Source organism: Rhodnius prolixus, unplaced genomic scaffold, assembly GCF_049639745.1.
Source record: "Rhodnius prolixus isolate KJV_2025 unplaced genomic scaffold, Rpr scaffold_5, whole genome shotgun sequence".
Lineage (NCBI taxonomy): Eukaryota > Metazoa > Arthropoda > Insecta > Hemiptera > Reduviidae > Rhodnius > Rhodnius prolixus.
In genome coordinates this window covers 27,617,863-27,632,055 of record NW_027411624.1, presented here as the reverse complement: position 1 = coordinate 27,632,055, position 14,193 = coordinate 27,617,863, and the positions used below count along the sequence as shown (strand labels likewise).

At 30.5% G+C, this 14,193-nt stretch overlaps 1 protein-coding gene across 1 annotated transcript; it reads left to right on the top strand.

Annotated features, from left to right (window-relative positions):
* The first annotated feature begins 59 nt into the window (after positions 1-59).
* Positions 60-14,189, top strand: LOC141458132 (uncharacterized). Its single transcript, XM_074135725.1, has 19 exons — positions 60-1,262; positions 1,339-1,542; positions 1,725-1,893; positions 3,409-3,554; positions 3,764-3,950; positions 4,977-5,063; positions 5,172-5,358; positions 5,892-5,954; positions 6,040-6,255; positions 6,752-6,876; positions 8,857-9,050; positions 9,119-9,322; positions 9,525-9,693; positions 10,800-10,948; positions 11,019-11,175; positions 11,749-12,034; positions 12,115-12,171; positions 13,036-13,284; positions 13,357-14,189. The coding sequence occupies exons 1-19, from the start codon at positions 1,141-1,143 to the stop codon at positions 13,527-13,529; spliced, it is 3,144 nt and encodes a 1,047-aa protein (XP_073991826.1). The 5' UTR covers positions 60-1,140; the 3' UTR covers positions 13,530-14,189.
* The last annotated feature ends 4 nt before the right edge of the window (positions 14,190-14,193 follow it).

Sequence of the window (14,193 nt, the reverse complement as noted above, 5' to 3'; positions counted from 1 at the left end):
AAAGAATTTTTAACATGAACGTCCCATGATTAAGTAACAATGAATGTTATAGAAAAGGCAAAGATAAGTAGAGATTTACATTTTACCTAGTTAATATTTTATAAATTAAACTCTGATATTTAAAACAAATTGCCAAAATAGAAAACAAGTGTATTATTATTTATTTTAATTACCACATTAATTCTGAAATTGAAAAGCGTGATTTGAATATATGTACAACTAACCGAGCCGGGAAATTTCATAACGGATTGTCGTTCTTGCTCACCCTCACCTCTACGTGTTAAATCGGAAACCAGCACAACTTTCTTGGACGGTCGAAGAGATTTTTGGTCTTTAGCATTTTTTTTTTTGTGCCAATAACCTTGTTATTCAAAAACTGTTTTTCATATACCAGGAGCACACTCATTTCTTTAAGATTAGATTACACCGCCTCTCCGCAAACGAAATTTCGAAAAGTCAACTGTTGCAGGTTTTCTTCTTCGTACAAAATTGGCCAAAGTGAAGATGGGGTCCTAAATGAAAGTCATATTCCTTCTTTTTTTGACGTTGTTTTTTTTTTCTTTTGTTAGTTTTTATCCAAATGCCACCAAACTAATACACTTAGTTTACAATATTCGAAAGAGATTCCTTTGTAAAGCATTCACTGCTTGGAGCTCTTTAATGAACATCCAATGTCATATTTGTGTCCCTTGCTTAGCGCTACATATGTATGTCTTGTTTGATGCCCTCACAATAAAAGTTATGCATAATATAAATCAACTAATATTTGGGTAGCAAAAATAATCATTTCACTTAACTTCTATTTGTATGTAAAAGATAACCGGACGTTAAATCTAAATTAATTTTAACTATCTAGAAAGGTTCCTTGAAATCATGACTGAATTGCAAAATAGGTGAATAAATCTATAATCGCTGAATAAGGTAATGAATTATTTAACTTACTAACGATGTTTGTTTGTTTGGGGGGGGGTAATTCGTAATTCTTAAGCAAATACCCAAATTGGAAATATCATTGCGATGGTTCTATATTAAAACTGTCCGGTAGGACAGTTGTATAAGGGTTGTATATATAAGGACGTCTGAATTTAGTTAAAATCGTTCATTAAATGAGCTGCACTAGTTGCGGTTGGATGTTTGAAAATGAACGTAAAAATAAAAAATATTAAGAAGCATTTAACTAAAACATTTCGTGCTTACATAAATTCATCAACATTTCATTGCATCAAATATATCGGAATATTAAATTTACATTTTATTGAAAGGTCAGTTGATATTAGTTATTTGCCTCCTTTTTTTCAGTAACTAAACTAAGAAAGTATTAAAATTATTCTCTTTCAGAATATTTTGGTTGACTGCCATTGCGCTTTTTTTTGCCTTATGTTGTACCGTGAGTTTTTTCATATGGGAAAAATACAATCAAATACCAACTGTGGTAAAAATTGAAGACCCTCATTTACCGTTTACAAGCGTGGCGTTTCCCGCAGTTACAATATGCCCGGCAAATAGATTAAAACCATCTTTGGCTTATGCTTATATCATCAGGTTAAACAAATTAATTATTTAAGATTAACTTAATATGAAGAATTTATAAACAATTAAAAAAATCAATTTTTGTTAGTAAAAAATCCAGAAGTCCAACAATATGACTAAGAAAGTGATTTATTAAACATTAGTTGTTAAAGTAATATTAATTTTGCTTCTTTATATGTTTTTTAAAAATTCAGATATTTAAATAAAGCAACCACAAATAAAGAGGTAATAATGAAACATTTAGTAAGCGCTCTTTCGCTACTTCAATACCCGACATACATTCATATGGAATACCATCTAAAGAAAGTCATTGGTTACCTCCCATTATTCGATTCCTTAAATATCACTGACCTAATGGTAAAGGTAAATATTCACTTTAATTATATTTTATCGGAATAATAGTTTCGAAAACTATATATTAAAGGCTTATAATTATAGCATAAGATTATTTTAGATTATTAGGCGCCACAGTAGCCGAGCGGTTAGAGGCGAGACCTGTAAAGCTAATATGCATTGTGGTACTGGGTTCGATTCCCGGTCTTAGGCCTTGGATTTTATTTAATGGTTAATAAAAGAAATTTACAGTAAAGTTTGTTTGCTAGTCGCCTCCGCCCCCGACACCTAATTGGTAGTTGGACGTAAAGCCCGCCTGATAAAATAGACATTACTTAACTTTTATTTTTCTCTTTTCTTCATAAAGAGCATCTTGGTATATAAATAACCAGAGTCATTATTATTATTTAATGTGTTAATATCTAAGGGAGGGTGGCCAACCCGCGAGCCGCATGTGGCCTGCCTTGAATAATTTTAAGGCCCGCGAGATTCATCCTAATTTCGTCATTTGAACGTCACGATCAAAAATAGACTTTTATAACACTTACATATGTCCAAGAAAAAAAATCTAATTGGAGGAATCTGGCACAAAAATTTGTCAGCGCAGTGAGGTCAACTTACATATGCGAATCGTTTTTTCGAAAATGAAATTTACCAAACACAAAGTAACACTGAACTTTCCGAAAATATGTACATTTATAGTACTCATTTACCATTACAATTGGGTCACAATTCCACCTTTCTTGATGTATTTATGAAGGAGATACAACGTGAAAAATCTTCTTATTTCGAATTACAGTATTTCCTGTCCTATTGGTACATATAATCTCTGCGAAAAAATGGACAATTATAGTACTCATCTACCTTTACAATTATGAAAAATTGCAGCTTTCTAGCTGTGTTTTTGAAGAGATACGAGAGACATATCATCGTATATGGAAATAATGTTTAGGAACGTTCCATAATCTTCGTATTTCTTATTTTTGTATCTCCTGTTCTATTGGTATAAACCAAGGGAGGCCGACCCGCGGCCGCATATGGCCTGCCTTGAATAATTTTATGGCTCGCGATATTCATCCTATTTTTACAAAATTTGTTTATTGTCTCCGAATGGGACTGATTGACTTACAATACTATTGTGAACTAAACACATTTTTTCATTGTGATAGACTTGCAAGAGATAAGTGAAAAAGTTGAGAAACAAAATCTCACTAATTAAATAAATGAAATATGATTTAACCAACTCATAGTTGTCATTATATTATCTATGTTTCTTTGTATAAATAATAATTCATTCTGTTTTGAATTTTCACTGTAAAAATATTTGTAGTGGGTCCAATCTAATAGATTACATATAATTTTATTAGTGGCCAGCAGGCTTATAATGAATTTCCAAAGTGGCCCACAAGATCATTTGGGTTGGCCACCTCTTATGTAAAACTGAATCCAAGACTGATTCCTAAATCCAATAATAATAAATTGATAACTGTTTTGGAATATAGGAAATAGTTGATTTGCCACTACACTTTTAATTTCTGTGCACAGTCTCTGCCCGCATGTGATGAAATAATGAAACATTGCTATTGGCAAGGAAAAAAAGAAAATTGTTGCAAAATATTTTCACTGCAAAGAACTGAAGAAGGATTTTGTTATTCATTTAATTCTATGTTATCAGAGGCCAATAAATTTTGGTGAGTAGAAAATTGCAGTAGTAAAATACAAATAGAGTTTTTAATCTGATTTCTGAAATGGTAATATTTTAATTACTGTTCATTATTTTTGATGACTGATTCATTGTTTCAATAGGATTAAAAAATAAATGCCAACTTCAGTAATATTTTGTATTTTTTATTGTGCCTATACACAATAGTACTTTCATGAAATATGCTTTTCATTTTAGCCCAGTTTATGTACCACCGATCATGTTGTACAAGGATGAAAATACAAAACATCATCGTGATCGTAGATGTAGGCCAAGACATACAACATCTTCAGGTGTTTTCTCTGGACTCACTGTAACCATGAAGGAGGATATTATTAAAGATAGGATTGGTCCCAATGGAAGCAAATATGAAAGAGGCGTAGTGGTTAGATAATTGAATCTACCTATATGAGGTTTTTAGTTATATTTTTAGACGTTTAAGGTATATTAATTCCAAGAAAAGTCATTGTATTTTAGTACTAATTAATTTCAATATGCTCTAATATGCAAGTCTATGTCTAAATATTAGATTCCTTGCAATGTAGATTAGATTATATTGAATTAAAGGCTGGTTCCACCAAAAAGAGGAAGGAACGCAGGCAATCAAATGCCCATTGTCCCCCTCCCATACATCATCTCATAAGAACCAACAAATCTGGTTAAAAATTGCCGGATAACAATACAATAAACTAATAAAGTAGTGACAGGGCACTAGGGAGCATGGCGACTCAATCGCCCAGTGCACTGAATAAACCTAGAAAGTTCGAAAAGATTACCATATGCCACAATATCCGGGAAGGAAAAATTTAACCTTCCGAAGACGAGGAAACTAGTTTTAGAATAAACGGGACATACCTCTACATACAAAATACCGAACAGTCCCATTGGACTCACCTCAGCCAGCGCAAATTGGCGACTGGGTAAGGCCGCATTTGAAAAGAAGGTACGCCTAATTCGCATGTCCACTCAATACCTGAACCGGATCCGAGATCTGCTTCAGCCAACCACAGCTGTTTTCGACAGGCCAAGAATTTCCTTAGCCTGACGGCAGTCAGCTCGGGATTTCCACCTTTTCCGGTGTTTCTTCAAAATCCACGGCTCCACCTCTGTTAGGTATAGGATATAGGGATAGTAGGCTGAGAAGTCATTGTAATCAACGCAGCTATGTAACTTGTGTCCAAGGCTACTTTCGTTGCACCAATTCATATTAGAAGACTTTTATCTTATATTTTAATAATTAAATTCAGAAGAAGACGTGAATGGAGTTGTACAGCAAACATACATTTACGATCTTTTTCATATTAAATTACCAATAATATACAAATTTCATGAAATTGAAACACCTCTTAACTTTTCGGTCCATGCTCATGATGTTCTGCTGTTGCGGTTTCAAAAGTAAATGACATTACAGGTGTTGATAACTACATCTCATGAATTACCAGAAGCAGGTACTGGTACAACTTTAGAAACGCTTTACGGGGAAATGTTACAAATAGAAGTAAGTTTTTTAAATTTTTGGTCTACAATCTTCTATTAAAAAAAAAAAGTACAGTCGGAACTAAATCTATGTGATTAAATTAAATAAAGAAAAACAAAATTGCTTTAGGTCAGACCAATTGTTATACGAAGCTCAAGGAAATTAATACATATGGCTCAGGAAGATCGTAGATGCAGCCTTCATAATGAACGACGTTTGTGGATATACAATTTATATACGCAGAGTACCTGTCTTGCAGAATGCCGACATAAATTTATTGAAATGAAATGCAAATGTCAGCTTTATTTTTTTTACGGTAATAAATTTTAAACTTTAGGTTAGTACATTAAACAACAGTTTCATATACATATCTGCGGAACGGGATTTTATAGAAGTTTTCAGATAATTCTGTTCTTTGACATTTTATCTATTATGCCTTCCACCAACTAGTGCTAGTGAAACCCTGATCTCCAGCGGGTTAGAAGTCAAATCTGGTTATTAGAGATAACTATCATACGAAACCAAATCCATAAGCTAAGCAAAATTTGCAATTTCCTAATAATATAATAGTTCAGAACTAATTAATGACCATACCACTTAGTTTTTGTAATTACTCTTTTATTGCCAGCTTGAAACTCATAATGCTAATATTAGAATGCTAAGGCCGCGTTGCAAGAAAAACAGTAGATGTTTTACCAAGGAACATTTCATGAATTATCGTGAAACTGTTTCTCAAGTTCTCCTGAAACCGTTGGATATTAATAATGAAAATAAAGATGGATATATTCTTAAATGTAATAAAATTTCATTCATTCAAATAAGTAAATGCAATTTTCAAAATTATTTTAGACAGTAATAGCCTTCAACCTCCATGCACAATGGAACAACTAAAATGCTTAGCCAAATTGAAAAGTAAGTTTTGATTCTGCTTCCTATTCAAAAAAAAAATAAATTCGCAATTATATAAAATTAAATAATTTTTGTTTTGTTTTTGCAGTTGCATTAGCAATTAAAAATTTGTTGAGAAAAGACCTAACAAGTTGCAAATGTGTATTACCATGTTACGGAATTATTTATGAAAAATCAATCAAAAAAAGCAATTTAACTATTCTCAATGGAAATTTGGAATACGGCATTTTAGATATTCATTTTACAAGCAAAGGTGGAATGAAATATTTAACAGAAAAAAGATTTCCTGTATTCCAGCTTATAGGTATTAATATTTAGTTTCAATAAAAATTGACTATTCACTTATTTGCTATTTGCTTAGCTCATAAACATAATCCATATGTTCTTGTAGCATATACATTTTTTTTTTTCACTTACCTTGGATAAATTCGCCACAAAAAAACAACAACATGTAATTCAGATTCCTGCTTACTTTTTCCTTGGTATATTGTGAAGCGGTCAATAAAATTTTTTTAGACAAATTTCTTTTTTACCGTCATTACGGCAAATTTATTGCCTTCTTCATGGTGAATCCTGAAAATTTGTAGAGTTATATGATCAACTACATCATCGTCAACATTTATGTGATTTCTTATTAATTAGGCATCGTGCGCTACAAGTAGAACATTGTACAGAGGCCGATAATATTTCTAGAATGCACTACTTACTAATTTTTCTACTTTTAGAATGAAAATACAAAAAATTATAATGGAAGTTTATAAAGTTTTAAGTTTATAATAATTAAGCTCTTTTTATTTCAGTTTCTATTGGAAGTGCTTGTAATTTATTTCTTGGTTGCAGTATTATCAGTATTTTTGAAATTATTTATTATTTCTTCAGAGCATGTTTCTTATGTAAAAAACACTCACAGAAGAATGTTTTTCCAGCTTAAAGCAAAATAATTAGCTTTTTAATATATATATATATATATATATATATATATATATATAAACTTTTGTTGATCAGTGTAACAACGAACAGAATTTAGATTAATTAATTTAATTCAAAATAGTATGACATTATCTATTTTGCTGTTGAGAAGAATAATTTTTTCTCTCGAATTTAAATACCGACTTCTTTTGAAGTTTAAACAAAATATAAAAACTGAAAAAATACCTTACACCTTTCTTATTTTGAAAAGAAAAAAAAAACCGTTGTAAAAATATTTTGTATAAAGTGATTAAAACCGTGCAATCTGACCTTTTGAAGTGTATGAAAATATTTGTTCTCTGGAATCCAGTTTTTCGCAAAACATCAAAAATTATTGTGTTTTTTAATTGTCATATAAACTGGGCTTTAAAAAATATAAATATTTATATTTACTAATTATGTCTGGTTTTAATTCATCTTTAAAGTTAATTTTGAAAATATTGAAATGAAAAATAGCATCTTTCATTAATTTGTTTATTATTTAATGATTACTTGAAACATTGGTATTTCTGAGCTTACTTTTAACGAAATAAAATTTACTATTTACTCACTAGAAAAAAGAAATGTACTCTTGTCACTGATTTTATGCCAATAATTAAATATTTTATTGTACGAGGAGAATATATTTGCTTAGATGCATTTATTCCAAAAAATAAACATTAAACTATATAATAATTTGATCTCTCTTTTATTATTATTCTTAATCTCTTTCTCTTGAATTAAAATGCAAATGTGGTCATCAAATTTCATATAAAAATTGAAATCTATGCTGCTAGAAATTGGAACTTGAGTAAAAAAGAAAATATTTAAAATTAATTCAATTGCTTATTCAGGTGTTAATTATTGTTTTTCAACATTACGCTTTTTCGTGCTGTTTTTGAGATCAACCCTTAAACAACTGTACTACCGGACAGTTTTAATTTGAGGAAAATTCACTAATAAATAATTTGTGTAAGGTTCGTTGTAGCTGGTGATTTTCAAATTCACATCGGCTGATAAATTAATAGTACTTGCCTCGCAGCTTCATACATTTTGAGATAAAAAAGAAAAAAACTGAGTACTCATTAAATTCATTCATTAACGGGATTTAGTTCGGCAATAGCATAAAAGTTGTGGGAAGAATCTTTTTCTTTAAACAGTTTTAATCTTGAATCTTATTTCCGACTTACTATGTAAATTCATTTTCTCGCTTTGGAGACCAGTGAAAGTTATCTTTATATTTGACTTCAACTAGACCAAAACAAAATAATGAAACTAGTTTAAATGAGAAGTTTACTTAAGACCCTTACCAAATTGACAGCAAAAAAGATACTATGAAAAACCCATATCAGTTGGCTGAAAAATAAATAGCCCAAATATTAGAATAGAAAAACAATATAAATCCACGTCGCTTACGTTGCAACTTGACATTACATAATGTAGACAAGATGAACATCTAGTGAAGCAAAAACGGGACCTAATACCCATAGACTGACTACATTAAGATGAATGTTCCACCCATAATTAAAATTCACCTCTCTCCAGTATGCAAGGCATGCGATAAAGTGAAATAAGGATCTCCTCCTCTTTAGCACTGTGCAGAAGATATGGCGAAAAAAATAAATAAAAATGGATAAAGTAGGATGAAAATACCATCTTATGTGTGAATTAGTGCGTTAAACTGCAGCAAATGAGCACTGAAATTGAAGGCATCAGTATTTGCATACACGTAAGGCAGCAAAAGTCCCGCAATGTTTGTCAGAATAACTACCTCAAACAAGCATTAGAGGTGGTAAGAATTTTACCTGATATATGTATTTATTTATCATTAACATAATTTGGTCACAAACATTATGTAAATACAAATATAATTTAATTTGTTTACATTACATATATAGTAAATTAAGTTAAATCTATTTACAGTTGAAGCAAATCAATTTTCGGAATATGTTTTCAGATAAGCAGAAATAGGCTCTCTACTAAAATGATCTCGCTGCAACTTAAGCCTGCAATGAATAATAAATCTAATGAAACAAAAAACAAGCGGTTAAAGATGCAACGTAGTATCTCATACTTAAAAGAATACACTCAAGTCTCTACAGTCCACGGTATCCAACATATATTTAGAGATGGTGAAACCATTTGGCATAGGTGAGTCATTATTTTTAATTAAGCATTTGAGTGTTTTGAATTAACTAAGAAAATTTCTCTTAATTCAGGGTCATTTGGACAGTGCTTTTTATAATGTCGTTTAGTGGAGCTGTTTATCTAATCTGGAACAGTTGGGAAGGATATGTCCAGTATCCTGTTCAAATTATTGTTACTGATACTATGAGTAATTTTAATGAAGAATTATTTCCAGCAATTACTATATGTCCCAGTCACAAGCTGTTAATTTCTAAAGCCAAAGACTATCTTAGAAAGTAAGTAATCATACTCATCGTCTTGTGAATATTTCTCCCTAATTCATTAGGATTAGATTAGATAGGCTTTAACTACATGATAATCGCCTGCACTGAGGCCTCCAGATTCTTAATGTCGTGGAGAGAGAGTTGATGTGTGCAGTAATCATTAAAAGAATACATATACACTATACATCGTATCTAACTAGTTTATAAATTGCAGTCAATCGATTAACGAAGAAATATTGAACGATACAAGAATTGAAGATTATTTGAGCGCTTTGGCACTTTTTCAACATCCACTTTTCTATCAAATGCAATATTTTCTTGAAAAAAGTGAACCAATACTAAGTTACCTAAAACAAGTAAACATCTCAGATCTCATGTACGAAGTAAGTATTTTTTTTGCTCCTTCCTAGTAAGAGACTGTATTACGATCGTGTATTTTTTTTTATTTCAACTCTGGATCAGAAATATCCATTTTGTGGTTTTCTTAACTAGAAGGTTGTAGAGAATATGTTAGAATAAATTTTTGAGATTTTCTTGGGATTAGCTCCTACTAGTATCTTTAAACTTGGTAACCCATTGCGTTCAAATGTGAATCGGTTGAGTTAATGAATAAATGTAATGAATAAATGTTCCAATTTTTGTAAGTTCCAAAATGCAGGGTCTAACTAGATTCATTACCGAGAATCATTATTTTGGTTAAGCCTAAACAGCTGCCATCCTTCAAAATATGTTTAAAAAAAATTAATACACTATTGCTTATCAGGTGTTTCTTCTAGATATCAATTTTAATTTCCCTTCTCCAACATGGTTTGCAAGCAATCACATTTTAATTATATGCATTCTGCGTGATGTACGAACTCTATGTAAAAAAAATTAAACAATAAGAGAAAGAATTTTTCTTGAGAATTCTGTGCCAAGCTTGAAGCTCTCTTCTGAGTTAACTAGTAAGAAACTTTGTATAATCTACAGAATATTAATATTTAATATTTGAGTAACTGGTATTGATTGATGAAACTTTAAGTTGGAAAGTTAAAGTTGGAAAAAGTCAATCGACAAGAAGAAGATCTTACTATCAATTCTTCCTTACTCTCAGGACTAAGATAAAAGCTTGTAAGACGTTGCAGACATCACGATAAATGAAAATCATGATGGATTTTAAAAGAAAGAGCTGTTTTTTCACTAATTTATTGACGATTGAAAGCATTAAAACGATGAATTTTTTTTATCTAGTTCACGAAATCAGTCTCATAAAACAAAAATAAAGAATAATAATAATAACTAATATTGCATGTTTACTAAGTTATTAATTTAAGCTTGATGTTACTGATTATATGAACTGAAAACCTCAAGTTAATTGCAAATAATTCAATAATATCTTCAGGGAAACTTTTGGTGGTCGGTTTGGGGTTATTTAATATCACTAGAATGTTCACGATTAATAAATATGTTTACTCATATTAATTAACAATACTATTCCATTGTGTTGCAGTCAGCGCCAAAATGTACCGATATTTTTAAAAAATGTTGGTGGCAGGGTAAACCAAAAAAATGTTGTAATACCATGTTCAAATTACAAAGAACAGAGGAAGGTTTTTGCTACTCATTTAACTCTCTTACTTCAGAAAACCATAATCACTGGTGAGCTAATTTTACATTTATTAATTATTAACATTATAAATATTTAATCTTACATTCTTATTCTTATTAGTACTCCAGATGATAAGAAAAATAGAAAGAATGGTTGCCGATTAAAGCGTAACAGTTTAGGGGCCATCGGACCTACTACCGGAGCAGAAATATTTATCAAAATAGTTGATTCTTTAAAATTAAAGCCTGTTGAATTCACTGGTAGTACCCACGTCAGAGTAAGTTACCAATGAATTTATCACATAGTTACTTTGTCATACGCCTAGTAAGAATTTCGATTTTGAGTTTCTCAAAAATATCTGTTTTTTGCCCTTTAACTTTCTGAAATTGGTAGTTTAATAACAAAGTTGTTATAACAGTTCAATATTATGTTTGTAATTAACAATAAAGTTTTATTAAATTTAGAGTAGGAAGATTTGTGCGGAAATGAACATTTGTAGAGACTCAAAAAATTATTCCATTGTTGTTTTCAAAGATGCCTTTGATGGTGCCTCTTCTTTTTATATAAATTTTCTATATAACAAATCAAAGTGGACATAGTGAAATTACCAAATAGAAGCTATGTGGAGTCTTGTGAATTGACCATTCAACATTTTTATGAAAGTGAAAAATTAAAGCTTCCATCATAATTAATGGCAACCAAGCGCTTTCTTCTACAAATGCTTCTTTGCAAAATAATTTTAAAATTATGAAAATTTAAATTCTTGGTCGTTGAAGCAAAAAATGTGTTGGCATTCAGTTATAAATATATCTAATATAATGTGAATTGTAAACAAATGTATGTTTTTCAGGCTCAAATCCATCATCCACATGAGTTGCCAGAGCCTGGAGTTGGCATTCTTCTTCCCGTTGATAATCTTAATAAAGTTGATATGGCAATTAAAATTACTATTACAAAAAGTTCAAATGATATTCGGGGTCTTAAACTTCAAGACAGAGGATGTATATTTAGGAATGAAAGGTATCTGAACATTACAAAAATCTATTCTCAAAGATCATGTATAATTGAATGCCGTCTGAGATACATTTTAAAAAGATGTCATTGCTTGCCTTACTATTTTAATAATTATAACGAAGGTAGTTAATACATAATAATTTTTTTTTTTATGACAAATATTCGTTTAAAATATCTACAGAAGTACTGCTTTTATTTATAGGAAGAAAGTTGCCAATTTGCAATTCCTTACGATTAAAGTGCATTGTGAGCTTAAATGGTAAGGCAGTTTGAAAGTAATTTTTAAATATTGTTTGTGAGATTTAAATGGAACAGTTGAACGAGTAAAATATTTACAAGCTTGTTTTATTACTAGTCCGGAGGCAAGCAGTACACCGAAAAATGTTATGGGCCAATCTTCACTTCAGATGTTGATGCGTCTTAATAAAACAATTTTAAAGGAAGTAACTCCATACTAGTTAGTTCCTTTTTAATAAGGCAATTTCCCCATAGCTGAGCTTACAGAACCATTTCTCTCCTTTTTTTCGCCTTTCAACAAAAATGCAGGCTACGGTAGTCATTCAATAGTCTTTTAGCATTAGAGTTATACTTTCTAATTTTTAGACCAATGTATGATGTATTTTTTAAACTTGTAATTTTCTTTTATCGACGCCATAGTCTGTTACATCTCTAACAATCTCTATTCCGGCTTTTATTTCCTTACTGTTTTTAACTACTAAAAACTTCAACTATCTGTTCTTGAATTATTGAAAAATTTTCTTTTACATCTTTAAGAGCAAATGATCCGTTGAAAGGAAGACGAAAAAACTATCCGCAAAAGAACTTGTAATTGAAAGATGCCAGGGTTCTTATTAACTTAAAGGATCAGATGGTTGTGACATAGTCGTTAGAATGTTAAGCTAAGTTATTAGATAAGTCAGTCTTGAAACTACGATGGGAATCGCGGTGTCATGACTGTACTCCGCGACTGCCGCCTAACAGGGATTCATTTGCTCATCTCAGACTAAATGGAAGTTCTTCTGCTAGAAATTCACATTATTAATATTACTGTATTAACATATTATAGTGTCGTCAATGTTTTAATTAAAAACAGTTTAAATCTAAATTAATATGATAATTGCAGAGGACTTAAGATTTTATAAGCCACCAAATATCCATATGGAACTACACGATACAGAAACACATAGCGCTCTGGATTGCACGCATTGTCTACCCACTTGTAATGAAGTAAATTATGAATTTGTATCAGAGCGAACAAAAAATTTCTACGTTACTAGTAATAATTTCGATGGGTGCTTCGATGTGTATTTTAAATCAGCTGATGCTGTTACATACCAGCGAGAAGTCAGTTTTAATGCCATGCAACTCCTAGGTAATGAGATGAATTAATAAAAGCACATTATTTTTTAATTTCCGAATAGTACAAAACATAAATGTGTTACAGTTAATCTTGGTGGCATTGGAGGACTTTTTTTAGGAGGAAGTTTGCTCAGTATTTTGGAGATTTTATTTTGGTTTTGTAAAGCTATTATTTCCCAGACATTTTCCGCAAAGAATTTAATTAATAAAAAGAAGAAGAAAGCGAAAGTTTCTGTAGTTCAGGCCTGGGTAAAATGAAACATTTTGTATTTTAAAATATTTTTGTTTAATAATTTCAAGAAAATTATTAATAGACGTCTAATTTTAGCATGATCTAGCGTTGGGTAAATAACTTTGCGAACTATAAATATGAGTAAAATAATATTTGTGATCTATTACTTATATCACCAAATACTTATATATTTATTGTTCGTTTACTTTTTCTGGGGGGATATGTTAATAAATACATTAATAATCACTATTTCTCATTTATTATTATATCATGTGAAAAAAATTCGAACTAGTTTACGAATGATTGAAAAACGAACTGTTCATCATATAATAACACTTATTGATCGCCTCACTGTAGTTCACTTTCTTAGATATTAAACATATACCAACAAAATATATAGAACTTGTTTAAAAAAATAAAATAAAAATTCTGAATTGACGTAAGTAACATTTCAAAAGAGCCCCCAAACCTCGTCTCTTTCCAGAGGTCTAATCCATATAGGTGTAAGAGTAATCCGAAAAGTTTCAAATGTGAACTTTTTGTTTTATTTATAAATGTAAGGGAGTGTTACCGCTGGGTTAGTTAGTGAGTGCTTAGTAGTTTCAATTTTTGTCATTGTTACTATTAGTGAATCTTAGCGCTGGTGTAACTATTTAAAAAAAAAAATTGTATATATATTATATAAACTAG

What these genes read in the sequence shown, in the direction of transcription:
- LOC141458132 (XM_074135725.1), top strand. Translation starts at nt 1,141, where the DNA reads ATGAACGTAAAAATAAAAAATATTAAGAAGCATTTAACTAAAACATTT. An exon ending in TCAGAAAACCATAATCACTG is followed by an intron (nt 10,949 to 11,018) that starts GTGAGCTAATTT and finishes TATTCTTATTAG; the next exon opens with TACTCCAGATGATAAGAAAA. An exon ending in CTGGTAGTACCCACGTCAGA is followed by an intron (nt 11,176 to 11,748) that starts GTAAGTTACCAA and finishes TATGTTTTTCAG; the next exon opens with GCTCAAATCCATCATCCACA.